The 27,300-nt window shown below is 41.9% G+C and overlaps 1 protein-coding gene across 1 annotated transcript; it reads left to right on the top strand.

The window, feature by feature from the left end:
* The first annotated feature begins 349 nt into the window (after positions 1–349).
* Snw1 (SNW domain containing 1) lies at positions 350–27,295 on the top strand. Its single transcript, XM_051196113.1, has 14 exons — positions 350–462; positions 3,769–3,922; positions 7,549–7,710; positions 13,035–13,130; positions 13,220–13,326; positions 14,774–14,878; positions 16,365–16,434; positions 16,940–17,005; positions 19,008–19,124; positions 19,582–19,723; positions 23,470–23,566; positions 24,908–25,025; positions 26,514–26,677; positions 26,758–27,295. The coding sequence occupies exons 1-14, from the start codon at positions 449–451 to the stop codon at positions 26,954–26,956; spliced, it is 1,611 nt and encodes a 536-aa protein (XP_051052070.1). The 5' UTR covers positions 350–448; the 3' UTR covers positions 26,957–27,295.
* Positions 27,296–27,300: the final 5 nt, after the last annotated feature.

Genomic DNA, 27,300 nt, shown 5'->3' with positions numbered 1-27,300 from the left:
CAATTGTTGTTTTGTTCTGTTTGCTTGTTTGTTTTGTTTTTCGAGACAGAGTTTCTCTGTGTAGCTTTGGAGCCTGTCCTGGAACTCACAGAGACCCGCCTTCCTCCTTTGGAGAGCTAGGGTTAAAGGAGTGTGTCACCACTGCCCAGCTCAAATTATGGATTTATATCCTATCTTGTGTCATTACTACTGATCTGATAAACTCAGAGAGCTTCTCCCCTATAAAATCTATAAATGTAAGGTATTTCCTTTGTTAGGAGAGTTTTGTTTCTCCAAAATTACTTTCATTGAGAAAGGCCAGCATAATTCCCGCCCAAAGAACTACAAAGCCCATAGGGCCTTTCGGCCAGAGCGCCTGCGCAGTAAGCACTTCTTCCATTGTGTTCCTCGTTCCCGGGTAAGACCTGCCCCGCGACGCTGTGGCTTGCGCTGGAAGAAGCGGAAGAAGATGGCGCTCACCAGGTGGGTTGTTGATTTGGGTCCTCGATACGGAAGGGTCTGGGAGTACCCATCTTTTCCTTTTTTCTGCCCCGACTGCGCGGACAGTGACTTGGCCTGGGACACAGAGGGACTGTGGCCGAGAACATGGCTAGAACCTCTCGCGGGCTTCCTTGGAGACTAGGCCGCGCCAAAGCCGGGGTCTTTCTTTAGAGGCTTCCCGGGTTGAGTTCGCCCATTCCCCGGGGCTGAGAGCCACGGCGTGGCTTCGCGCGGAGGAACTCACGTGTGCTTCGCGTAAGCAGCGCGGCAGGTTGGCGAGCGCGGTGCGGACCCCAGCTGAGGTGGAAGGGATGCGCGGGGGAAAGCAGTGGCTGGTTTATCCCTGCTGAGCAAAGCGCGCCAGTTTTGTGCGTGCCTTTCTCGTATGCTGTGAGTTTTCCCTTCTCCAGCTACTCTCTTTTCCGAAACAGAGATTTTGGGGGCGGGAGGAAGAATTGGGCATGTCCCAGAACCGACCAATTTTTGTTGTTGTTGTTGTTTTTAATTGGCAACAGTAGGGGCTGCTGTTTACTAAATGCTCCGCGCTTTAACTTTGAACCTTAGAATTTCTTTTGTACTTAGAACCACCTCCGACTTTTGCTGTTCCTGGTTGCCTTGGTTACCGTATGTACAGTGCTCCCATCCTTTAAGAAAAAGATGCTAAGTGGGAGATTTCCCAAAAAGTTACGTAACTTGTAGTTGCTCCAAGTGGAAAAACTTTCCATGCGAACTCAGCAGGAAAAGTCTGATTGGGTGTAAAGCAAGTATTCATTTTAGGACGTTGTCTTTCACCTGTTAAAACCACTTCTCATATTTTCCCTGGCATGTAACAGTACGGACCCTAAAAATGTTTTGGGCCCGCGAATTACTGTTCGTTGCCCTGCTATATATAGAATAGAATTTTGTTGTTGTTTGCTACTGGAAAGATGGACAAATAGATACACAGAGGAAAACAGTGCGGGCAGGAGATCTCTGAGTTCCAAGGCCAATACGGCTTGGGGTTTAAGACCAAAAGGAAAGAAAAGAAGACAGAATAGCTATCCTGTCCACTTAAAACACCTGATAAAAAGTTAGCAGATGAGGAGTTGCCTGTAGACATGTCTATAGGGGATTGGTTTTTCTTGCTCATCGATGCGGGAAGAGCCAGTTCACTATGGGCAGCACCATTCTCTAGGCAAGTGGGCCTGAAAGTTAAAGCTAGATGAGCTCCAACCATGGAGCACTTCATATGGTGCCTTGCCTGCCTCTCTGCTTCCTTTTCTGCAAGAAAGCAAGTCTCTTGCTTTTGATTGTGAGATTTCACTAGCTGCCTTTGACTTGCTGCCTTAACATTCCTTGATGGGTTGTGACTTGGAATTGTAAGCCAAATAAGCCCCTCTTCCTTTAAAATATTTTTTTTTGGGCCAGAGAATTTTAATAACAGCAACAGAAGTGAAATTAAAACAAACAGAAAATGCTTACTTGTGTAATACTAGCTTTATTATGCAGACTGAAATGTTACAGGTAGCAAGCATTTGAGTGTTCTTCAGGCACAGTGATAGAGAGTGGTAGGATAATGAGGGGAAAGGTAGATTTTGAAATGAATGCATTCAACAACAGTCCCAGGGGTGTGGCATTCACACACCATTGTGTGCCTAATGAAGCGATGACAAAAAGTGAGGCCTCAAAATGGCCAGCCTTGGGGAGCATAAAGCCCTCAGCTGGCATTCATTAAGAGTTTTCAATGTCCTTTATAAGGACTAGCAGGTGTGGACTAGAGAAACAGCTCAGTGGTTAAAAGCACTGGCTGCTCCCTTGGAGGACCAGGTTCAGTTTCCAGCACCCAAGAGGTGGCTCACAACCATCCATAACTATAGGTTAGGAATCTGACGCCCTCTCCTAGTCTGAAGATATATACGCAGGCAAAGCACTCGTACACATGAAAATGAAATAAACATGTATTTTTTTAAGTGTCACCAAATGGATGTGTTGGGGGTTTTGTTTGTTTGCTTGTTTTAGTTTCTAGAGCTGTCCTACCTGGCCATGCAAGTGGGGTAAGGGGAGGGAGCTGGGTCCCAGAGGCTGCACCTATAGAGGTTAGCCACGCCTTATCCCTTCACTAATAGGCTGAGCTCAGAACCTTCTCCCCTGTGGCCTTTGTTAATGTAAGGTATGACCTCAGAGTTGCTGGTGGCTGCTATGTCTCTATATTTCAGCTACTCCTGCCACCAGTGGCTGCCTTTAATCCCAACAGTGGAGCGGTGGTAAGGGGGCAGGACAGAAGCAGGCAGGTCTCTGAGTTCGAGGCCAGCCTGGGCTACAGAGCTAGTTCTAGGACAGCAGGACTGTTACAGAAAGAAACCATGTCTTGGGGGGGGGGAACCTTAGGGACCCCAGTTTGTAGCAAGTGGAACAAAAGTATTGGTGACCAAATCTTGGCAGTTGTCATTGGAAGTAGAGGCAGTTTTGTGGGATTGAGTCCTCAGTCTCTGGGATCTGAATCGAATTAGGTATTAGGCAGTGCCCAGCTATAGTCTTCTGGAGCATCACTTGTTTGCTTGGTGTATGGGAAAAGTACATCATGTATCTGGTGTAATGTGTTCTGTTTATTATTTGGTAGGATGTGTCTGAAAATGCATCCAGATAATAAATGCTATGGCTTGGTTAAAGCATTAGAATGTAGCTTAAAAGTTTGGAGTACAGGGCCAGTGAGAGATGTCTTAGTGAATAAAAGCACCTGCCAATAAATAATCCATGAGACTCACATGGTAGAAAGAGAGACCTAACTCTCACAAGTTGTCCTGACTTCCGGCAGTGCCATGACAAACATTAAAGGCTTGGTGGTGCAATCTTTTGTCTGTCTCAAAAAAAGGAAAGCACAGTGGTGTTAACATTTATCTATAAACTCAGCTCTAGAGGCTGAGGCCATCCGGTGGGGTGGCAAGTTCAAGACCATCCTGGGCTACCCAACTAGACCTTGTTAAAACAAAAGTCAGGAAGGATCTTAGGAAACGGTGATTGGTTTCTGTGTAAAGTATGGAAGTGCAGAATTCGGTAGCTTGTCAACTGTGTAAAAATACCTGTTTTTAAGTCTGAAAACCATTTGCCCTTGATATAGTCAAGGAAGGGGTTTCAGTGTGTCTTGAAGTTCTTCCTTTCCACACACAAGAAAGTGATAAATACTGAATGCTTCTGTAAATCACTGAACAGTCTATTGGCTGAACAAAGGAAAATTGTAGCTGAATTGTAATAACTAAATGTGTTTTGTTTTTAATTCTGTACTTTGTATTTACTTCTGGTTTCCTGTAGCTTTTTACCTGCGCCCACTCAACTATCTCAGGACCAACTTGAAGCTGAAGAAAGAGCAAGATCTCAGAGATCTCGGCAGACCTCACTGGTCTCCTCTAGAAGGGAGCCTCCCCCATACGGGTATCGAAAAGGCTGGATTCCGCGCTTGTTAGAGGTAAGTAAGGGCTGAAATTTATTACTGTACACTTGTAAAATAAATGTAAACCCTGGAGGATGTTCATTAACGGAAATCATGGGGGTAAGTTCCAAAATCATGTTCTCCTCTCAGATATTTTCCTCTTGCTTGTCACGGTTTGAGATCAGCAGACAGTCACTGTTTGTGCTTCTTACTGTGTTTCACTACTGAACTGGTACAGAAGGATCTGGCATTCTTTACAAATGTAGGCCTTACAGCCCATGCACAATAATAGGAGAGTAAGATGCAGATAAAAATAAATAAGAAGGAGCAGATGGGCTGGCAGGCAGCAGCCACACAAACCTGACAGTTGTAGTTTGATTCCCAGAACCCACGGTGAAAAGAGAACCTGTCCCCGGAACTTTTTTACAAGCACTGTGGCATGTGAGTGTGCCCCACTTGTGTCTCTGTCTGTCTGTCTGTCTCCTTCCTCCCACCCCTCCTTCTCTGTCACATAGGCACAGACACATGCTATTCATATTAAATAAAAATCTGAAGTCTTTGTAAGGAGACGAATCGAGTGGGTTTTGCATTTGAGTTGTGTTCACTCCCACCCCACCTCCAATAATGAGAATAAAACTGTGTCGTAAGTCTGAGAGGTAACTTCCCTGCAGAGAAAAGGCTGGCGCTGTCTCCTTTGTTGATTTGTTTTTCTCTGTGCTTTCTAAATCTTTGGTTTGAGAATGTTAGCACATGCCTGTCGTGATGTTACATGCTTTTTTAGGAGTGAGTATAAGCTGAGAATTTAGAATGGTCTAGTCATACCTCTGATTTGTCTCCAAAGAACAAATTTCCTTGACAGAGGCTAGAGGACAGAGGACAGAGTTCAAGGCCAGCCTGGTCTAGAGTGAGTTCCAGGACAGCCAGTGCTACACAGAGAAACGCTGTCTGGGGAAGAAAAACAACAACCAAAAAAAAAGTCTCTGCTTTCATTAAGCCTTTTTCTCGTTCCCAGTATTCTTAGTCCTACAAGTTTTTTTTTTTTTTTATTTCCTAACCTTGCGCTAACATTATGACTGAATCACATCATTTTTGTTCCCAGTTGTTGACTTTTTGTTTTTTAAGATTCATTTATTTTATATGTGTGGCTGTTTGCCTACGTATCTGTGTACCGCATGCATGCAGTGCCCTTGGAGGTCAGAAGAGGCCTTGGTCCCATGGAACTGGGGTTACAAGTGGTTGTGAGCCACCATGTGGGTCCTGGGAACCAAACCTGAGTTCCGGGTTCTATGCAAAGAGCAGCCGGCACTGGTAACCATCGAGTCACCGCTCCATGGCAGTGATATGGCCTTACAGATGAGGCGTCCACCACCAGGTGTATTTATGTTGTCTTTGACTAGAAACGGTGCTTAGCATCTTGCCCGAAGCTGCATGTACTGTCTCCCATGTTTGCCATGCCCCTGCCCACTCTGTAGGTCTACAAAGTTCCTAAGAAGACCCTCCCTGCCTTGCTCCAACATAGCCCTGGGGTTTTTTGGGGGGGGTCCTTTGATGTTTGGGGGTTTGTTTTGTTTTTGTCTCTATTTTCCTCTGGTCTTTATGAATCCTGCTATGTGAAGACCATGTCGTTAGTAAAGGATTTTGTTCTTGATCTTGTTCTCTCTGGAATTAGTGAGATACACAGCAAGATAAAGTTTTCTAAGAGGCTGGAATATCGATCGTCCTGTCTGGAGCCAAAAGGTAGTGGTGACTGGCATGGTAGAATTGTAGTTACTATCCCTTTTGAGAGGTTAGAGATGTGCTGGGGTGGGGGAGGGGGAGCTGTCTCCAGATTACAGGGTGGGGACAGCGGGCCTCATTTTCTGTACTAGGGAGCCGTTGAGCTTTATGACATCTGGTGGCTGTTAGCTTTGATGGTCTTAATTGATTATCAAAGGTTTCCTGTATCCTGGTAGATCAGAGCAGTTCATTTGGAAATCAAACTCAAATGGCCAGCTAATCTGAAAATGCCGGGGATGCTTTGAGGGGAGTGACTGTTCTGGGAAGAAGGCATTTTGTTCTAGTTTTCAGAGTAAAAGCTGTGATTTTCTGGCAGCCTTAATGATCACATAATGCTACAGCTACAGTTCTGAAGTACTGATTATAGTTGAAGAACTCCAGCAAATCTGAGCATATGTCAAACTGATGGTCTGGGTACAGGAAGCACTATTCTTAGGAAGATTTTATTTCTGCCTAATTTACAAGAAAATATCTCTTATCACTTCATTCTGTTGGTTTTCAAAAAATTCAACCCTCTCCGATAAATAAGCATATTGTGCCAAAATCTAATGAAATAATGTAGGGGGGAGGAGTCTTATAAAAATGAATTTATTTTCAATAAATACCCTCTTATTGGTGAATTTCAATGTTTTCTCTAACATTCTTGGTAATATGGGTTGAGCGTGCCTTACATAATATACTTAGGACCAAAAGTAGTTCAGATTTCATCATGGTGGGGGGGTTGTTGTTTCTCTTGTTTGTCGTTTTGGATTTTGGAGGATTTGTATAGACTTTTATTATTAGGGCAGCCAGGCTTGGTGGTCTGTGCCTTTAATCCCAGCATTTGGGAGGCCAGAAAGCTCTTGAGTTGGAAGCCAGCCAGGTCTACGTAGTGAGTTAAAAAAAAATATGGAGCAGGGGGATACTGGCTTTTATTTTGCTTTCTTTTTAACTAAAAGAAAGGTTATTTCAGTGTATGTAAAAATAAAACAAACAAAGCTTGGATGTAACTGGGAGATTGACTCAGTGAGTAACAGCACTTGCTCTGTAAGCATGAGATGAATTTGAATCCCCCAGCACTCACATAAAGAGCTGTAATCCCAGCATTTGTGGGACAGAGGCAGGTGAGTTCCAGCCAGGCTAGCCCGAGAATAAATACCAACAAATTATTGACAGATCGCTGTTGTGCTTTACAAACTGTAGCTCTCATTCTTGTGATGATTTATAATCACCATTAGAGATGTGAGCCTGGGTGGTAGAATATGTGTCACCCCAACTGAAATAGGGTCACTTGTGCTCAGTGACCCTGGCCAGCATAGCAGAATTAATTGCCTTTCTAAAATCCACCCTCTGTGGTCCACAAATTTCATTCTTCAGATCTGTAAGACAGGAACTCCACAAAATTCATTGTTTAAATTTGTAAGACAGGAGCCCCACAGCAACTGGTTCGGGTGGGCTAGGGTTTTGTAAAATCAGTGGCCTTTAAAGCTGTCCCAAGCCAGTGGCTTTTGGGTCCATGTCTCATAGACTCAAGATGAAATTCACAGACCATAGAAGATGAGTTTTAGAAGTGTTTTTATCATAGAGAAGGCAGAGCTAGCTCCTGAGCAGAAGGGGTCATGTAGCTAATAAAGCTTTACTGGATGGAGGTGTGAGCTGGCCAGTCTGACTTCCACTCTAGTCGTGTCCTCAGTATGGGTTCCAGGAAGGGAGCATGTAAGAATGAAAGTACCTCTTTGAATGTTTGGGTGCTTCCTACACCCAAAGAGTGTGTTTTATACCTTTGCCCACTAAATGTAAATTCCCAAGATGAAAACCTTGCCTTTGCTTACTGCTGTTACTCACACCTAGGTTCCATAACTTGAAAGAATTGCTACTAAATATTCTTCTTTTCTTGTAATATACAGGATTTTGGAGATGGAGGTGCTTTCCCAGAAATCCACGTGGCCCAGTATCCACTGGATATGGGGCGAAAGAAGAAAATGTCAAATGCACTGGCCATTCAGGTGGATCCTGAAGGGAAAATTAAATATGATGCAATTGCTCGACAGGGGCAGTCCAAAGACAAGGTAATCTCATTGTTTGTTTGTTTGTTTGTTTTTCCTCATTGGTAAATATTTTGTGAAGTTTTACTACATTTTGTGGAAATAATAAATCACTTGTCGTTTTGGATTGTGTAAAATCAGCAGTGAGTGGGGTTGGGGCTGGAGAGATGACTCAGTGGTTAAGAGCACTTGTTCTTGTAGAGGACCTGAGTTCAGTTCCCAGCATCCACATGTCACTCGAGTTCCAGGGGCTCAGATGCCCTTTTCTGACCTCCAAGGGCACCAAGCACTCCTGATGCACATACATATATGCAAGCAAAACATTTATACACATATATAAATCTCTTAAAAAATAGCAGTGAAGTTAGGGCTTCTGTGAAGTTAACCAATAGTAGATCACCAGCTTGGTATGCACAAGGCCCTGGGTTTAAGTCCAGCAGCAAAATTAAAAGAGTTGCCATAAAATATATAGCTGTAAAGCATTCTTGATTAACTTTGTGACCAACAATAACGTTGTGCCTTGAAATTCTACACAAGTTGGTAATATCTGCTCTCCCCAGGCTGGCCTTGAACTCAGTTCTTCCTACCTAGTACTGCAGGCTGCATCCAGCACAATAGCTGTCCAACTTAGATTTCGTTTGTTTTATATTTCAAAAACTTTTGTGTCCCAAAATTGCTACCAAAGTTACAAAAGTCAGTAATTCCACAATTATGCACATAAAGCAAATAGAATTTTTAAAAAATTATATTTGTAAGTAGTATATTCTGATGGTAAAAGAAACCTGTGGGGAACCAAATGTGGTGATGTATACCTTCAATCCCAGCAGAAGCAGGCAGATCTCCGTTCCAGGCCAACTGGGGCAACATAGAGAGACCCTGTCTCAAACAACAGAAGAACAGGAAGATACCTATTTATACATGGTCTTCCTTGATTGCCTGCTATTTTACTTGCCAGGGTAGCAGCTGTAACTGCAGTGATGTATAATCTTTCCAGATTAGATTATTAAAGGTGAATTGTAGGACTTGGGGTTTCAGTATGTGGCCAAAGAAAGTTCCCCCAAAAATTGTCCTTTGCCTAGTAAAGGCCTTTGTTTTATAAAATTTGGCCACTAAAACTGAATCCATAGCTCTGGTCATTTAGAGAGATCACTCTTCGGCCCATAAAATAAAACACTTTTGGGTTTTTGTTTTGTCTTGTTTTTGCTAAAAGTGGATGGATTATTTTGGAATACATTGTCTCACTTAGCTTTGGTTGAGTAGCTGTCACATGCACTGGCCTCCTAAGAAAGTGCTTCTTGATAGTTTTGAGCTGTCTTGAGAATTATACTGTGTGTGGTATGGCTAGTGCTGCCTGTTAAGCACCAGCGGCTCCCCTGACCACCACTGTGGTCCTGTTCATGTACAGAGCCTTTAGAGGGAAGCCTGAAGGAGCAAAGTTACCCCTTGGAAAATGGACTTTTGAAATTGATCATCATTCAGGAGACTGGTATGCAGAGACCAAAGATGAAAACAGAGTGTTTGATTTTTGAGTTTGTACTGTAGTATACAAAGGTTTCGGTTTATTCCAGAGGAAACTGGTATTCTTTAGGAATGAGGGAGTTCTCACTAAAAATATTAATAGTGAAAGAGCAAGGCCATAAATGTTAGTGGTAGATGTAAGAGAAGAAAAAGACTTCGTATTTGAGAAAAGTCTGAGGCCATTGATCTCTTCATGTAAAAGTTCAGTGCATATATAAGATATAAGCGAAAGCCAGGAGGAAACGTTTCTTGTGATACATTTTGATAGGACTTTATAGACTTTGGTGATGTCTTAAGCCATGGTGTGTGCAGTTTTCCTTCTGCAACTGTTTTGTAGAAAATGTGCCATGCATGATCACCTAAAGGGATGCTGTTAATCTCTCCTCCCAAACTGCAACAGCTTCAAATGACCCTGTGATAAATCCCATGTTATTAACTTGTTTATGCTTGCAGATGACATGGTGGATATGTTGAGCAGCTCACCTTTCAGTCAGTCCTGTTTTTATCACTCCAGTAGTCAGATGTTTTTATTTTTTTATGTGTGAATATCTTGCCTGTTTATATGTATGTGTACCACATGTGTGCCTGGTGTCTGTAGAGGCCGGAAGAGGGTGCTTACCTTGCCTGGCTCTGCTTTTCTCTTGATGAGTAAAGCTGTTTATGTTCCTACCTTCAAGGGTAGACTGTAGTTTTCAGATGACTCGTCCCAGCTGTGTTACCTACTGATTTGCCAAGTTTCTTCAGGACATTTGTTTTTCAGGCTGTAAACTGTGGGAGTTTATAGTTAATTACCACAAAGGAATCTTGCTCTTGAGATGTCCTTCATTCTGTCTGGTAAGATGCTAGAATCTTACTGATGCTCATTTAAAGGGTTATTAACTTTGGAACACCCAAATAAGAAGCAGCAAATGGCTCTTGTGTGCTAACTTAGTATTGAGACTATATTGAACATACATGACTACCAGGGAGCCATTTACTTAGACTCTTCCTGTAATGTTTACTGTGGAAAACCGGTTAAGTCATTGTAGTCTCAGTGTTGGAGAGTTTTCAGTTTGTGGTGGTGCAGATTTCCCACCCTGAAAAGAAATAAGACTTGAGGTTGTTTCCTAGCCTATGTGGTCCTCCTGTACCCTTCCAATTGTTGAGTGCTTATAAAATGAACACTAGTAGAAGAGTGTCGCTGATAACTCATGTGTCAGTAGTTACACCTGTGCTAAATTCACAACCCTTCTTTAAATGTAAGCTAGACATTTCCCTCTGTAACTCTGGGAAACAAAAAAATTCACAGCCCTTCTTTAAATGTAAGCTAGACATTTCCCTCTGTAACTCTGGGAAATAAATACTTTGTATAGGAAGTTCTGAGCCAGGCACTGGTGGCACGCTTGTGGTCCCTGCTTATTGGAGGGTGAGTCAGGAGGACCCTTTGAGCATGGTAATTTGGGATCAGCATGTACAACATGCCCTGTTTTCTGTCTCTCCTCCTCCCCCTATCCTATGTACAAAGAAGTACATTTATTCCTTCATTTATATAAAAAGTATTGACTGAAGGCCTTCTGTAGACAGGTGCTGTTGCAGGCACCAGAAATTCATTAGTGAGTATTCTCATTGGTAACTAGGTATGATTTGGCAAGCCTTGTGGGTGGATATGAAAGTTAAATATCTGAATCTCACATGCAGGAAGAACCACACCAAATAATCAAAGCTCAGTAAATACAAGCTGTGGTCATTGTTTTCATTGTTCTATCAGGGTGACAGGAAAAAGGCATAGTGTGATGAATGCTTTGAAGAGAGGAGACAAAGTGCTGAGGTGCAGAAGGATTGGGGCTGGAGGGGCAGGCAGACCCCAACCAATCTAGAACACAGATTTAGAATTTTTGCAGGACTCCGGGTAGCACTTCACATACCCTTGGAATTGGGAAAAATACAAGATGTTCAAAGAACAGAAGAGTTGTGCCTACAGCGTGGATGGAGGAGTGAGAGAGAGTAAGCCGGAGAGACGAGGCTGTAGGCACAGGCAGGTGGGGTAGAAGTAGCCAGAGTTCCTCGCACTGTTCCTTCAGTAGAAAATCCAGAGCAGTTTCCATCCTCTTCACCTCTTTTATGAGTTTAGCTTTAGTAGTTTAGTTGTCTTCTGAAGAAAAAAATGGAAGATTATAGACATCAGGAGTTTTGTTTCCTATTCATAAGTTGCATAAATTGCCCTTTAAGATTTGTTTTTGTTGTTTGGGTATTGTTATGGGTTTTTTGTTGTTGTTTGTTTTGTTTGTTATTTTTTGAGACAGGATCTCTTCTTAGGGTAGCCCTGCTAGGCCTGAACTCAGCAGTGTAGACCAAGCTGGCTTCAGACTCACAGAGATGCACTGTTTGTGCCTCCCAAGTGCTGGGGTTAAAGGCATGTGCCACCACTCCCAACTTCGTTTTCATTTTATGAATGTAAAGTGTGTTTGCCTGTATGTGTGTATGAGGGACACATGTGCCTGGTGCCCTTGAAGGCCAGAAGAGCGTTAGATCCTCTGGAACCAAAGTTACAGACAGTTGTGAGCTATCTCGTGGGTGGTGGGAACTGAACCTTGGTCCTTTGTAAGAGCAGAAAATGTTCTTAACCTGCTGAGCCATCTCTCCTGCCCCATAAGTTGTTCTTTTTATGTATGTGTGTCAAAGAATTTCTAACAAAAGTATTAAAATCTAGAATATTGGTTAAATTTCTAGTATTTTTTTTCTTTAAAATCTTCCATGTACATTTTAATGGAAGTACTTGGGAAGTGTAGATAACAGGCAAGTAAGCAATCTGTTTCAAGAGCCCATTACATCGGTACCAGCCTAAAAGGAAGGTGTTGGTCCTGATGCAATTTACCTATTGGGATGATTTATTTCTACTGTCAATTTACTACAACCTGGAATCACTGGGAAGGGAACTTCAGTTGAGTGCTTGTCTAAATTAGGTTGGCATGTCTGTAAGGGATTGTCTTGATAATTGATGCACTGCTATCCCATATGCAGAGGAGCTCCCCACTATGTGAGTCAGGAGAAAACTAAATGGGAGCAAGTGTCGGAGTCATTGATTTCTCCCTGCTCTTTACTGGATATAATGTGACTAGCTGCTTGAGTTCTTGCCTTAACTTCTGTCAGTAATAGACTAACTTGGAATTATAAGCCAAATAAACCCTTTCCTCCCTGAGTTTCTTTTGTAAGGCTTTAACAGACAGAAATGGAACTAGAACACATAAATATATTCTTGTTTTTCTCTTTCTCTTGTAGAAGAAAATATTCTGGGGTGTTTTTTGTTGTTGTTGTTGTTGTTTTGTTTGTTTTGTTTTGTTTTTTCATGTTCACTTTCCTAGTTTGTGAATAGAATTGATTCCAGAAAACAGACACATTATAAATAGGATGAGGTCAATGAAATTTTCTAGGCCCAGTGAATTTGCAAATTATTTAGTAACCCGACTTAAATTCTGATGAGTTTTTAATCCAAGATAATGGTGCTATAGGCAATTTATATCATCATTAATTTCAAGTCCTAGTGAGCCTCAAAAATAGAGATCACTGATGCATAAGATTTTGTTGGCAGAATGTATTTGGATACTGACTTGATTAGAAGATCTCAAATAATTTAAATGCATGGGGTCAAGGGAAAGTGATCAGCTTGGAGCCAGGGCAGCAATTTGTGTACATATTTTAAGCTCCTTTAGCTTTAAAATCTGAAAGCCAAAACTGAGTATCCTAAATGTGTAAATATACTGAAAGGACATGTTGACATCTACACTGACTTAATGAGATTGCGTCTCTCCATTCTGTGTGTTCCTAAGCCTGCTTGTGTTTGAACACTTTAGGTCATTTACAGCAAGTACACTGACCTGGTTCCAAAGGAGGTTATGAATGCAGATGACCCAGACCTGCAAAGGCCTGATGAAGAGGCTATTAAAGAGGTAACTAGGAGTTGATATATGTGGTTATTTTAGATGGCTTTGTGTCCTTATTAATTTCCAACTGCTCAACATGATGCTTCTCATCTCAGATAACAGAGAAGACAAGAGTAGCCTTGGAGAAGTCCGTATCGCAGAAGGTTGCTGCAGCCATGCCAGTTCGTGCAGCTGACAAGCTGGCCCCTGCTCAGTATATCCGGTATGCACCCTGCTGGAAGTGTTAGTTTCATGTCAGACTCCATAGGTGGGATTCTGAAGACTCTTCACCAGCTTACAGCCAGTTCAAATGCATTGTCTTAATGACTTTTGCCTGTTAAATCTAGTTTGCAAAAGGGGTTTTTTGTTTTTAATTTTCAGGTTTATTTAGTATAGAGTGTTCTGTTTGCATGTATGCTTGAAGGACAGAAGGAATCAAACACAAGATAACATTGAATCCCATTGTAGATGGTCCTGAGCCACCATGTGGGTGCTGGGAATTGAACTCAGGACCTTCTAAACCACTGTGCCATCTCTCAAGCCCCAGAAGTTTTTTGTTTGTTTGTTTTTAAATATCTACATTAAGATGTTAAATGTTGTAAGCTGGCATATGCATAGGCAAAGTCATGTGGATCTCTGAGTTCTAGGCCAGAAAGGGCTACATAGTAAGACCCTGCCTCAAAACAAGGTCTTAGCTGTTGTGATCTCAAGTTTTGGGGGTTTGGGTTGATTTTTCAGGGATTTTTGTTTGTTTGTTTGGTTTGGTTTTTCAAGGCAAAGTTTCTCTATATTGCTTTGGAGCCTGTCCTGGAACTCACTTTGTAGACCAGGCTCGCCTCGAACTCAGAGATCCACCTGCCTCTGCCTCCCAAGTGCTGGAAGTAAATGTGTGGACCACCACCACTGGACTTGGTTTTCGGTTTTTTAGAAAATAACTGTTAGCTATGGTATGTGACCTAAACGACAATTGTTTATAGTTTTTGGTTATATTTAATAAATTTTTATAATGCTGCTAAATGTTGAGAGCCTTCACTGGCCTGTCCATGTGAGGAATGATTGGAACTAGAGGTAAAGGGAAAATTTAGGGCTTCTGCTGCAGTTTTTACAATATACATTGCATGTTGGCAGTGGGCACACTATTGTAACTATTTTCCTTTTTTAAAAAAAGTATTACTCATTTATGTATTGTTATTTTATATGTATGTGTGTTTTGCCTGCCTGCCTAGTGCCCAACAAAGCCAGAGAAAGAGTTGCAGGAACTGCAGTGGTAAGAAGTTGCCGTGTGGGTGCTGGGAATTGCACTCTGAAAGAGCAGCCAGTGCTCTTAACTGCTGAGCCATCTCTCTAGCCCTGGCAATTTTGTTCCATAATGTAGACTTAAAAGCAGGTGCTAGTTTTAGACCTGCAAAGCTGGGCAGGTGTATTTCCCAGGTGGGATGTAGAAAGGATGAAGAGGGTAGTCACTAACCACTTGAGCATATATTTTGTTTGATTTCACTTCTGTTCCTTTTCTGGTCTGCTTCTGGCTTCCCTGCCTAAATGTATGGTGATTTTATGTCAGTACTTCCTGAAAAGAATTGAAAGTATAATCACATGGGGCTGTAATAGAAGAGAAATGTCTACCAAAAGCTTGAACTAATGACACTTTAATTTTCATCTACTCTATTTAGCTACACACCATCTCAGCAAGGAGTAGCCTTCAACTCTGGAGCTAAACAGAGGGTTATTCGGATGGTAGAAATGCAGAAAGACCCAATGGAGCCACCAAGATTCAAGTAAGCGTCCAGTCATGCAGTCATGATTGTCTTGAGGGTTTTTTGTATTTTGGGTTTGTTTTTTGTTTTTTGTTTTTTTTTTTTTTGTTTTGTTTTGTTTTGTTTTTTGGTTTTTTTGTTGTTGTTGTTGTTGTTTTTGTTTTTGTTTTTCAAGACAGGGTTTCTCTGTAGACCAGGCAGGCCTGGAACTCACAGAGATCTGCCTGCCTCTCCCTCTGGAGTGCTGGGATTTAGGCGTGTGCCACCACTGCCCAGCTTAATTGAGGTTTCTATTGCTGTGATGAAGCACCATGACCAAAAGCAGGTTGGGGAGGGCAAGGTTTATTTGGCTTATACTTCAGCATTGCTGTTCATCCCTGAAAGTAGTCAGGACAGGAACTCAAACAGGCCAGGATCCCCGAAGCAGGGCCTGATACAGAGGCTTTGGAGGGGTGCTGCTTACTGGCTTGCTTCTGGTGGCTTGTCAGCCTATCTATTATAGAACCCAGGACCAACAGCCCAGGGATGACACCACTCACCATAGGCTGGTCCCTCCCCCATTGACCACTAAGTGAGAAAATGCCTTACAGCTGGATTCCAAGGAGGCATTTCCTCAACTAAGGCTCCTTCCTCTCTGATGATTCTAGCTTATGTCAAGTTGACACTCAAAACCACCCTATACAATGAGGATCAAGAAAAGAGTCCCACATGTTTATCAATAGACTAATAGATAAGCAAACATTAGTACATTAATACCTGCAATATTTCTGGACCAAGAAAAGAAATAAACTACTACAATAACATAGATGAGTCCGAAATTAATTGTGCTACATGAAAGAAGCCAGACAAAACAAGTAATGCAATGTTACGGTTCTGTGTATACCTCTAGAAAATGGGGTCAGCAGGAAGGCTCAGAGGTTAAAGATATCTTACTGCCCAGTCCAGTCATCAGAGTTCAGTTCCTGGAATTCACATGGTATCAGGAGAGAACCCACTCCTGTGAAGTTGTTCTCTGACCTCCATACTTCCCATGATACAGACTACAGCCCCCCCCCCCACACACACACACAAGCAATAAATTAATTTTAAAAATTCTTGAAAATGCAGTTTTATCTTTAGTTATAGACAGTCAATGAGTGGGTACCCATGGAGAAGAGGATGTGAATAGAGAAGAAAAAGGGTAGGTACAACACATGCACAAATTGAGATGATGAGGATGCTCACTGCCTGGATGGTGTTATCCAGCTGGTGGATTGTACACTTTGTGTCTAATTAATTGTGTGCCAGTTGCATCGAGCTGTGAGTGTGTTGCTCTGTGCAGTGGTAGCAGTGAGGTGAGTGGTGACAGTGACCACACTTTATTAGCTAACAGACCCAAACATGAGGTGCCCCGTGAGTGCTCATCGCAACAAAAAACTAAAGAAGGGAAGATTGGGACCTGATATCTGAAAAGTGACTGAGGACTTCCTGCTCTGATTATTTGTTTTACTTTCGGTTTATCCTTCAGGATTAATAAGAAAATTCCCCGGGGACCACCATCTCCTCCTGCACCTGTAATGCACTCTCCTAGTCGGAAGGTACTCCTTGCTATAGTCAAATCTCTTTTCATTCGCCATTTTTACTTTTATAAAGATACCCTCTGCCTGTATGCCACCATGATGGTTAAACTTTTGTGTTCCAAGATCAAATTCGGAGTCAGTTAAGACTTCAGAGCACAGTGAGCTTATGAGAATGTGAATGTTAGCTGTCCCACCACTGTAACTTGACCTCTGCTTTCAGTGGGTCGGACAGGGTCTGTTTGACAGGCACAAGTGTGGGTTTTCGTCTGAGCGCAGCCGCTTGCCCCACTTCTCCAAGTCAGGCATTTTTCACGGTGGGGAGATACTGACATCTCCATCTTTCACGTTAGCTTCCCTGTGGCTAGAGTCCACTGCACGGGACAGCGTGCACTGCTGCCAGAGATGTCGCTGCAATCATCCGGTCGTTGTCAGTGTGTGGAGGGGCATTGTCAGTCCATTGTTGGTGCGTTTGGGTTTTGAGTCAGACTGTAATAACAGCGTCTCTCCCTGACGTGTTTTCCAGATGACCGTGAAGGAACAGCAAGAGTGGAAGATCCCCCCTTGTATCTCCAACTGGAAGAACGCAAAGGTGAGTGTCTTGTCACAAGGTCTGTTAGTACCATCTCCTGGGGGTGGGTTGCTCAGGACGGAGGAGCCACAGCACAAGTAAAGCCTGGGATGTTACCTGAAGTCTTACTGCCTCACTTAGCTAAACATTCACAATAAGAAGTTACAGCCGCTGAGAGCATAGCTCAGTGGAAGAGAGCACACCTTCAACAGTGAGACCTGGGTACACCACCCAAACAGTAGGGATGCTTTATGGGATGCTTCCAATCTCACTAGACATGTTGCTGGACTAGGTGCTTGAATGCCACATTTCTCTGGCATATTCTAGCTATCAGAAGGTCATAGAAAAAAAGGAAAAATAAGAGCTAAGATACCCTGTTGATTGAAGATATAACTCTTCATGAAGGTCAAATTTCTAGGTTAGATTATTTCCAGAAATAATTAAATCACCCTGGGCTGGGAGGGGGTGGCGCACACACGCCTTCAATCCCAGCACTTGGAAGGAGGCAGAGACAAGCACATCTCAGTGAGTTCGAGGCCATCCTGGTCTACAGAGTAAGTTCCAGGACAGCCAGGACCGTCCCCACAAAGAAACCTTGTCTCAAAAAACAAACCAAAACAACAACAACAAAAAAGAAATTAAAGCAGTCCAGCAATCACATGAGAAAGGAGAAGAGTGAATGTTGGGTTTTCCTACTTTAATTCCTGTTTTTCCGCTGTGAAGCATTATTGTTCATTGCGTTGCCAGGTGTGTGTGGTGTTGTGTTCTTGTGATCCCTGCACACAGGAAACTGAAGTAGGAGGATAACAAATTGAAGGCTACTTTGGCCTACATCACAAGATCCTTCCTGTCTTAAAAAGCCCTGACAGTCAAACCTATATGTAACAGGGCATGATGACACTCTTGAGGCAGAGGCAGGCAAGTCTCTGTAGGTTTGAGGGCCTGCCTGATCTAAAAGTGAGTTCCAGGACAGCCAGGGCTACACAGAGAAAACCTTCTCTCAAAAACAAACATAAACAAAAATTCTATGTAACTCAGATAACTGCCAGAGCTCCCAGAAGTTAGTAAAAATATGGGATGCATATCTTAATTCCTATTCCTTACCGGCTTGGCATCCAGCTCATGATTCACTTTGATGGGTGAAGACAGCAACTTTAAGCCATGAGTTAAATATAAAGTTACATATTTATCCTCCACTGGAATGGCGGTCGAACTGTCTTACTTGAGTTTATTCATGTCGGTGTAATCCTGTGATGTATTGATGATTCAGAAACACTGTGGGACTTTGTTTAAGCGTGTGAATTGTTTCTAGGTGGGAACTTCATTTGTATTTTTGTTTTAGGGGCCATGGTCTCACTCTGTAGCCTAGAACTTGCTATGTGGGCAGGCTGATCCTTGTAATCCACCTGCTTCAGCCTCTCAAGTGTGGTTGCAAACATGTACCCCACACATAGCCAGCACTGTTTTATGTTAGGAGACAATGGACATAAGATTAGTGTTTGGGAGAAGAGTCTAAGAATCTGGAAAAACAAAACCAGGCCTGAAAGTCTCATACATGTTCAGCATATTCCCTGTAGCAGTGTGTCTGAGTTCTTACGACTGTTGCTTTTCTTCCTGGAGCAGCTGTTTGACTATTGGACAGTGACTTCCTTTCACTGTGATCCACAGTTATTAACATGATCACTTTTTTTTTTTTTTTTTTTTAAAGCTTGGGCTCTTGCATCATACTGTTGGTGTTCCAGTCTTAGATCTCCCACTTACAGACTCTGAACTTGTCCCCATCATCACAGCACTCTAGCCCATCTTCCTCTGTGAGGTGGAGTATGCTGTGTTACCAGCCTTGTGCAGTTACAAGGATTATTAGACAGTGGGCCTTCTATCCAAGCACCTATTGTTAGTTTTCCACGAGTGTGTGAGAAATGGAAATTTATTTGAGTGGTTCTTGAATTGGGCATGCACTAGGCTAATGTTAGGTGATGACTGTAGCTCTGCTGAGCTGACTCGTTTTCTGTTTTCACTTCAGGGTTACACAATTCCTCTGGATAAACGGCTGGCTGCTGATGGAAGAGGACTTCAGACCGTACACATAAACGAAAATTTTGCCAAACTAGCTGAAGCTCTATACATTGCTGATCGGAAGGTTGGTCGTTTAGAGTTTGCCAAATGTTCTTGTATCTGTTGAGTCCATATCTGTTTCCCTCAGGTATAGAGAGACACTAACTTGTGTGTGTGCTGATGACAGCAAGAGCTAGCTACAGCTCTGTAGAGAGCTGCACCCAGCAGTGGTGATCCCTGCTCCCTCACAGCTGTGAACTCGGATGATCTTCTCTGCTGGCATTACTGGTGCTCGATATTATGCTCAGCCAGTGTTTCATTTTTAGATTGTTTCTGAGACAGCATTGGTAATGTGCTTGACTTATAAAAATCATCTGGGGTTACTGTAGCTGCAACCATCAAAACATTCCCCAGAGACAATAGGCCAGCCTTCCACAGTCTTAGTCTTTTCAGCAGCCACAGAATTCAGGAAGTCAGGTTGAATGTAGCAGTAAATATTTATACTGTGATGAGTTCACATAACATCTCACTTAATTAAACAGGCTCGTGAAGCTGTGGAAATGCGAGCCCAAGTGGAGAGAAAGATGGCTCAAAAAGAAAAGGAGAAACATGAAGAGAAACTTAGAGAAATGGCCCAGAAAGCCAGAGAGAGGAGAGCTGGGATCAAAACCCATGTGGAAAAAGGTATGACAGTCCCATTTTTAAATTTACTTGATGAACAATGTGTAGATCTCATTTTAGAATGTCTCCATGCAGGGTGGGGGGAGGACATGTTTTACAGTATACAAAAGTAGAGTGTGTATATAAGAAAATTTTAGATATTTCAGAAAATTGTAGAAATGGGTGTGACTTCTTCCTTATTAAGCTGAACTAGAAAAAAATGAAGACATACAAATTTGAAATGGGTCTTCCATATGGAAGTATACTAGAAATTCTTAGTTTTGATCAATCTACAGTTGGTCCTTTGTATCTAGGGTCCTCAGCCACAGACTGACCTGGTTATGGATTGACAGCATTTAGGCTGGGCAGTTGACATCTGCACCTAAATTATGCCATTATTCCCTAGAAAATATGGCCTGTCAGCTGTGTAACATTTTTATGTAAGGGGCTTGAGTACATATGGGGTATGTATGGGTCCAGGAACCAGTTTCTACAGGATATTGTGGGACAATTACATTTTTAAAAAAAAAATTTTTTTTTTTTTTTTTTTGGTCAGGTGGTGGTGGCACATGCCTTTAATCCTAATACTTGGGAGGCAGAAACAAGCAGATCTCTGTGAGTTTGAGGCCAGCCTGGTCTGTAGACCTAGTTCCAGGATGGCTAGGGCTGTTGCACAGAGAAACCCTGTCTCAAAAAATAAAAACAAACAAAAATGTTTTTGTCATAGACTGGCTGTTCTGGAACTTTATATAGACCAGACAGGCTGAGCTCCAAGAGATCTGCCTACCTCTGTCCACTGAGTGCTGGAATTAAAGTCATGTGCCACCACACCCAGCCAGACAATTACACCTTTTAATTTACGTTAATGCTATTGATAGGCTTTATCTAATTTTAATCCGATTGTAGTTTTCTTAAAATTTAGAAAGAAAAATAAATTCCCAAACTAAGTCAATCTGCCAATGTGGTAAAATAATCTGGAGTTGTGCTAATTTGTAGAGGAATGTATTTTGCAGTCATTAAAATTGCCAGTGTTTTCTGCCTGGCTTTATTTAGTAATTGACATTAGTGTGTCAAGTGTATTATGAGGGGAAAGATGAATTTGTAATCCTTTTTTATTTTTCCCTGAGACAGGGTTTCTCTGTATAGCCCTGGTTGTCCTGGAACTAATTAGCTCTGTAGACCAGGCTGGCCTTGAACTCAGATCTGCCTGCCTCTGCCTCCCAAATGCTGAAATTAAAGACATGTGCCACTCTAGCCCTTACAGAAGTACAGTGAATTTATAATTCTAATCAGGCAGCTGTGAGGGTTTTGTTTTGTTTGTTTGTTTGGTTGGTTTTTAAAGGCAGGCCTATAAGACTTCATTTATTCCAAGTACCCAGTGTGTGACAATCTTTTAGACACAGATGTTTGGCTAGATGGTAGGACAGGGCAAGATAAAACCAATCAATATCCAGTGACTACAGAAAGACAAGGACAGGTCATCTTGTGTGTGGTGGAGTGTGCCTATAATCCTGCCCACGGAAGTTTGAAATGGGAGCATTACACGTTCCTGACAAGATTGGTCTTCGTGGTGTTCCAGACCAGCCTGAACTACATAGATTGCCTCAGGAAGTAAGGAGAGAAAGGGGGCAGGGGTATTTTGGGGTTGTTTTATCTGAAAGAAACGAAGGAAGGAAGGAAGGAAGAAAGAAAGAAAGGGGGGTGTTTTTTTTCTAATCACATGGTAATATACCTCTGCTCCCAGCACTGAGGAGGCTGAACAGGAGGATGGAAAGTTTGAAGACAGCCAGAGCTACATAGTAAGAGCCTCTGTCCAAAAAAAGAAGCCAATCTCAGCACTCGGGAGGCAGAGGCAGGCAGATGTCTTAGTCGAGGCCAACCTGGTCTACAGAGTGGTTTGAAGGACAGCCAGAGCTAAGCAGAGAAACCGTGTCAGACAGACAAAACCAGCAAATGAAGTTAGTCATTTAGTATAATATAGTGAGTGAAGAAAAATAGAACATAATGGTTATAAAAGTACCAGAAGGAAAGGGTTATCAGACTAAGTCTTACTTCAAAAATGCTATCATGTATACAAAAACTTCTAAGTGAGCCTGTGGCTGTCCTGGGAGAAGAACATCCTAGACAGAAAGATAAATGACTACAAAGGCCCTGAGTTTAGCCCAGTATAGATGAGACTAGTAGGGGATGCCATCCAAAAGCAGCAGATCAGCCCCAAAACAGTCCTGTTGCTGGCTCATCTTGCCAAACAGGTTGGTATTGTAGTGTGCGGGGCCCAGCACTTGGAGAAGGATGTCATTGTTTCTTACTGCTAAGTAGTACTCCATTGTGTAAATGTACCACATTTTCTTTATTCATTCTTCAGCTGAGGGTCATCTAAGTTGGTTCCAACATCTGTCTATTATTAGTCATGTTGCTATGAACATAGCTGAGCAAATATTCAACATCCTTAGTCAGCAGGGAAATGCAAACGAAAACAACTCTGAGATTCCATCTTAAACCAATCAGAATGGCTAAGACCAAAAACACTAATGACAACTTATGCTGGAGAGGATGTGGAGAAAGGGGAACACTCCTCCATTGCTGATGGGAGTGCAGACTTGTACAGCCGCTATGGAAATCAGTATGGTGATTTCTCAGAATATTAGGGATCAACCTAGGTCAAGACCCTGCAATAACACTTTTGGGCATATACCCAAAGGAGGCACATTCACATCACGTTAATTTTTTTTTTTTTTTTTTTTTTTTTTTAAAACAGTCTTTGCTTAGAGCTCATGCATTTGGCTAGGTTGCCTGGCAGCTTCAACAAGAACCTATACATGGTTCTTTTTTCCTTCCATTTTGTTAAAAGGCTTGGTGAGATGTGCATGTGTATTAGTTGATGTGGTATATATGTGCAATACACCTCTGTTCCCAGCTCTGAGGAGGCTGTATGAGGAGGCATATGCACATTATATGTTCATGTGGAGGCAAGAGGTTGACATTGTCATTGCTCAATCACTCTCTACTTTTATTTTTGAGCCAAAATCTCACCAGTTGGCTGACTAAGTTTGTTTTAGAAACATATACAAACACCATATCCAGCCCTTTATCTGGCTGCTAGAGATCCAAACTCAATTCCTGCTGCTTGAATAGCAAGCACTTTACCAAGTGAGCCATTGTCCCAGCCCTTTACATTTTATCTTGACAGTTTTCAAACATAAGGAAGAACTGAAGACAATGCATGGTGAACTCCTGCCTCATTTCACCAAGATGCTGTGTTTAATTTTGAAAACCATTTGCATGTCAGGTGGCAGTGGCTCACATCTTTAATCCCTGCACTCGGGAGGCAGAGGCAGTGGGATCTCTGAGTTCCAGGACAGCCAGGGCTATTATACAGAGAAACCCTGTCTCAAAAAAAAAAAAAACAATTAGCATTACTGAATTTTCTTCTTTGCTTGTATGTTCACCTCTCCACCTCTTCTACTTAGCTACATTTCAAGTAAGTTGAAGGTATCTGTCATAGGCGTCCACACACTGATTGGATTTAAATTGGTTGCAAATGATCCTTTAAAGGCTGAGTGTGACCACAGAGAGGTGGTTGTGCACACCTATAATCCCAACAGCAGGGAGGTGGGAGCAGAAAGATCCAGAGTTTGAGGCTAGCATTGGCCATGTGATGCCCCGCCTCAAAAGTAGAAAAGGATGGCATTTTCTAAGGTTAAAGAGCCTCTTCTGCAAAATAGGAATAGCTAATGCAGTGACGATGTAATTTTCAACTGTGTCCACAGAGGATGGAGAAGCACGCGAAAGGGATGAAATCCGTCATGACAGGCGAAAAGAGAGACAGCACGACCGGAACCTTTCCAGGGCAGCCCCTGATAAGAGGTAGGTCACTGCTTGGCATAATTCCACATTAGGAAAAGGGGCATTTCTATGCCTCTGAGTTCTTGAGCTTGACAATAAATTGGTGATTAACTTTGTCTTAACAGAATTGACTCTCCCTAGAAGGCAACCCGCTCTTCCATCACTTTGTAGGCCTAGTATTTAGTATAGAGAATGGAGGGGATAGGAAAAGGAAATCTTGATCAAAAGGAGAGAATGGAATTAATTTGGGTGTGTGCTTTTCCTATTCAAGTGGTGGGATAAGCTGGTTGTGTGCCTGTGTGTAGACAGAAAGCCAGCTGTCATACATAGCCTTAGAGGCATCCTTATAGTGCCTAGTACAGTAGGAAGGAGAGCAAGTTTTGAAAGATTCTGAACTCCCATGAGTACTTTATTTTAAAATTCAGAACAGAGCATTCTACAAATGAGAAAAATTTACAAAAGAATAGGGGACATAAAGTAGGAATGAAGGGAGTTTGAAATTCACCAATACCCTAGGACTTTTGTTGTTTCAGAGTCTAGAAAATGCTGTGCTTGTGCTGCAAAGGTAGAATTCGGGGTTCAGGCTGAATGCAAATGTGAAACATATTCTTCCTGTATGAGCAATTTCCCGTGCTCTGGTTATCCTAGGAGTTTAATCTGGATAAGTTTAGCCAAGAAATTGAACCTGAGTTTGAAGAGAGAAATGAGAGAAGTATCAACATGGTCAGTGACTTGAGGACTTGCTACATTGTAAAGTACGGTGGCTCTGTAGAGAAATGGGGCTCTGTAAAGTGGCTGTGAGAATTGGTGATACAGAAAAGCTGTGAACTTGTAATTGGATGAAAATAAAATTGTCTACAGAAATATTTTAAGACATGAGCATCTTGTAAAGTGGTGACAGTTACCATGGTTTCATTGAGATGCCAATTACATTCATACTAAAACGGCAGAGAAATTAATGTAATGTCAGAAGCCCTAAAGAATAATCTAGTCATTGTCATGTTTTCCTCAGGCTCCTAGTAGGATAAAAATTGCTACATATAGTTAGGTCATAGCTGAGTGTAGCCCGCTGAAAAGGAGTGAGGGTGTGTGATGCATCCATTGACACCCAAGAACCAGTCTCCTCTGTGTTCCTTTAAGTTAATGAGTCCTAATTGTAGACTCCCACTTACTTTCTTAGCCTTGCATCTGAAATGCTATAAGAGCTGCTGCTGTGATGCGTGTTATCAGAAAATTGTATGTTCATGAGACAGAAACATAACACATTCGTTTCCTTTGCTTCTGAGAGTGGTTGTATATATATTGCATATATCCATCTTGTCTGTAAAATATGTTCAGTTAATGATTGTGTGTTTGAAACAGGTCAAAACTACAGAGAAATGAAAATCGAGATATCAGTGAAGTCATTGCTCTTGGTGTGCCCAATCCTCGCACTTCCAATGAAGTTCAGTATGACCAAAGACTCTTCAACCAAACCAAGGTATGAGGAACTTAGAAAGCAGCTTTATCTTATACGTTGGTCAGATGTCTTTCCTTGGGGTAAAGACCCCAACTTGGATTTGGATTAGCCAAGGGTGGAATGATGACAGGAAAATTTTGGAAGTTGTATTGTTTTTATTTAAAGGGAAAAATGAAAGTTGGACATGGTGGCCCATGTCTTTATTCCATTTGGGAGGCTAGATAGGAAGATAAGATAGAGTTCAAGGTCAGCCTGAGGTGCATGGGACCCTGTTTCAAAAAATTAAAAATATTAAAATATATTTTAAAAACTACGGAAGTGGATCATTAAAGTAATAGGATGTCAGGAAATCCCATTTCTAGTATTGGGTGTAATTAACCAGCCAAGAACAATTTAATCACCTATTGTTAATTAGTAACTTCCCATAAGTCAGTGAAATCAAAGATAATTTGCCTCTGCCCTCAAAGAAAGAACTTTATGTTGAGTGAGCACACATACAGAGTGTATGACAGCTCTTCCTAGGGATAAAAATTGTGATTTCATGGTTTTAGAAGATGTGGAGATAGCATTTGAGTAAGCTCTTCCAAGTCATTTGTAGGCATACGTGTACATGCATGTAAGGCAGAGGTTGATGTTGGGAATCATCATTTGTTACTCTTCCTCCCACCTTATTCTCTGAGGCTGGTCTCTCAGTCAATACCAGAACTCACTGACAAGGTCAGTCTTGTTAGCCAGCTTGATCTGGGATCTCCTGTCTGCATCTTCAGAGGGTGGAGTTACAGGCAAGCTTCCAGTCCCACCTACACGGGTCCTAGGGATCCAAACTTGGATCCTCGTGAATATGGAGAAAGTGCTTTAACACTGAGCCGTCTCCCTAGCCTCTTACGTTCCATAGGTAATTGATGGAACTGAGATTCAACCTTGAATGCTTGATTCCAAAGCTTTTTCTCTTAACCTCCATGCTTTAATTGTCTTGTGCTTTGCTAGTGATGTTCTTAGGCAGCTGAGGTTACATTTCTCAGCATTGTCAAGTGCCTACAGTAAAAGCCTTCAACTTTAATGACATTGCAAATTTTTAAAAATTAGTTTTTGAGAATTGCATACAATTAGTTGAGTTTTGACTATATTCACTCCCTCCAACTCCTCACAGCTCCACCTCAACTCAACTTTGTGTCCTTTGTCTTATGGCTAGTCAAAGCTTTTGTTGTTTGAGACAGGGTCTTATACATAGCTCTAACTATCCTAGAACTATCCTAGAACTATCCTATATAACTATATATAGACCATAGCCAGCTTAATCAAACTAATGAATACCTTAATTTAATATTAAGTCTCTAGGTAAGAACTCATGAGTATGAACAAGTTCATGTGTCTTTTAAATGTTGGAGTTGGGACTTTCTGAGAATTATCTGAAAACATGAAAGTTAATCTTAGTACTCACAAGCATTCAGGTTCAGCTTTGGATAAGTGTATATTTTTATTTATTTAGTGTCATTTATTTTTCCACAGGGTATGGACAGTGGATTTGCAGGTGGAGAAGATGAAATTTACAATGTTTATGATCAGGCCTGGAGAGGTGGTAAAGATATGGCTCAAAGTATCTACAGGCCCAGTAAAAATCTGGACAAGGATATGTATGGTGATGACCTAGAAACCAGGATAAAGACCAACAGGTACCAAAACAGACAGTTGATTATCCTGTTTACACCAGTAAAACAAAAGTAGTTCATGAACCCTTCTCTTTTTCCCCTAGGTTTGTCCCTGATAAGGAGTTTTCTGGTTCAGACCGCAGACAGAGAGGCCGAGAGGGACCAGTTCAGTTTGAGGAAGATCCTTTTGGTTTGGACAAATTTTTGGAAGAAGCCAAACAGCATGGTGGTTCTAAAAGACCCTCTGACAGCAGTCGCCCTAAGGAACATGAACATGAAGGCAAGAAGCGGAGGAAGGAGTAGATAGACCTTTCTTCAAAACAAAGGACTCTTATTCACAGTCCTAATGATTCAAGTCATTGGGAAACCCTTTGTAAATGATCAGGACAAAAACCAAATCTGGGCAATAGATCCCAGCACTACTTTTTATTCCAGGAAATGGGGGTTGAATATTCTACTTTGGATTCATTTTTTTTTTTTTTTAAAGAATGGGTTATGTTTGTGCTTCTCCCATCATGCAGCACTTATAGGAAATACTGCCCCATACAGAATTAAGACCACTTTCTCGTATGTGACACTTACTAATCCAGGGGTAATATTTTGTGTAAGAACTTTATGAATAAAATTACTCCAAAATGTCCACATAC

The sequence above is a fragment of the Phodopus roborovskii genome, unplaced genomic scaffold, assembly GCF_943737965.1.
Source record: "Phodopus roborovskii unplaced genomic scaffold, PHOROB, whole genome shotgun sequence".
NCBI classification, from domain to species: Eukaryota; Metazoa; Chordata; class Mammalia; order Rodentia; family Cricetidae; genus Phodopus; species Phodopus roborovskii.
The sequence above is the reverse complement of the archived record's forward strand: the minus strand, read 5'-3'. Positions and strand labels throughout refer to the sequence as shown.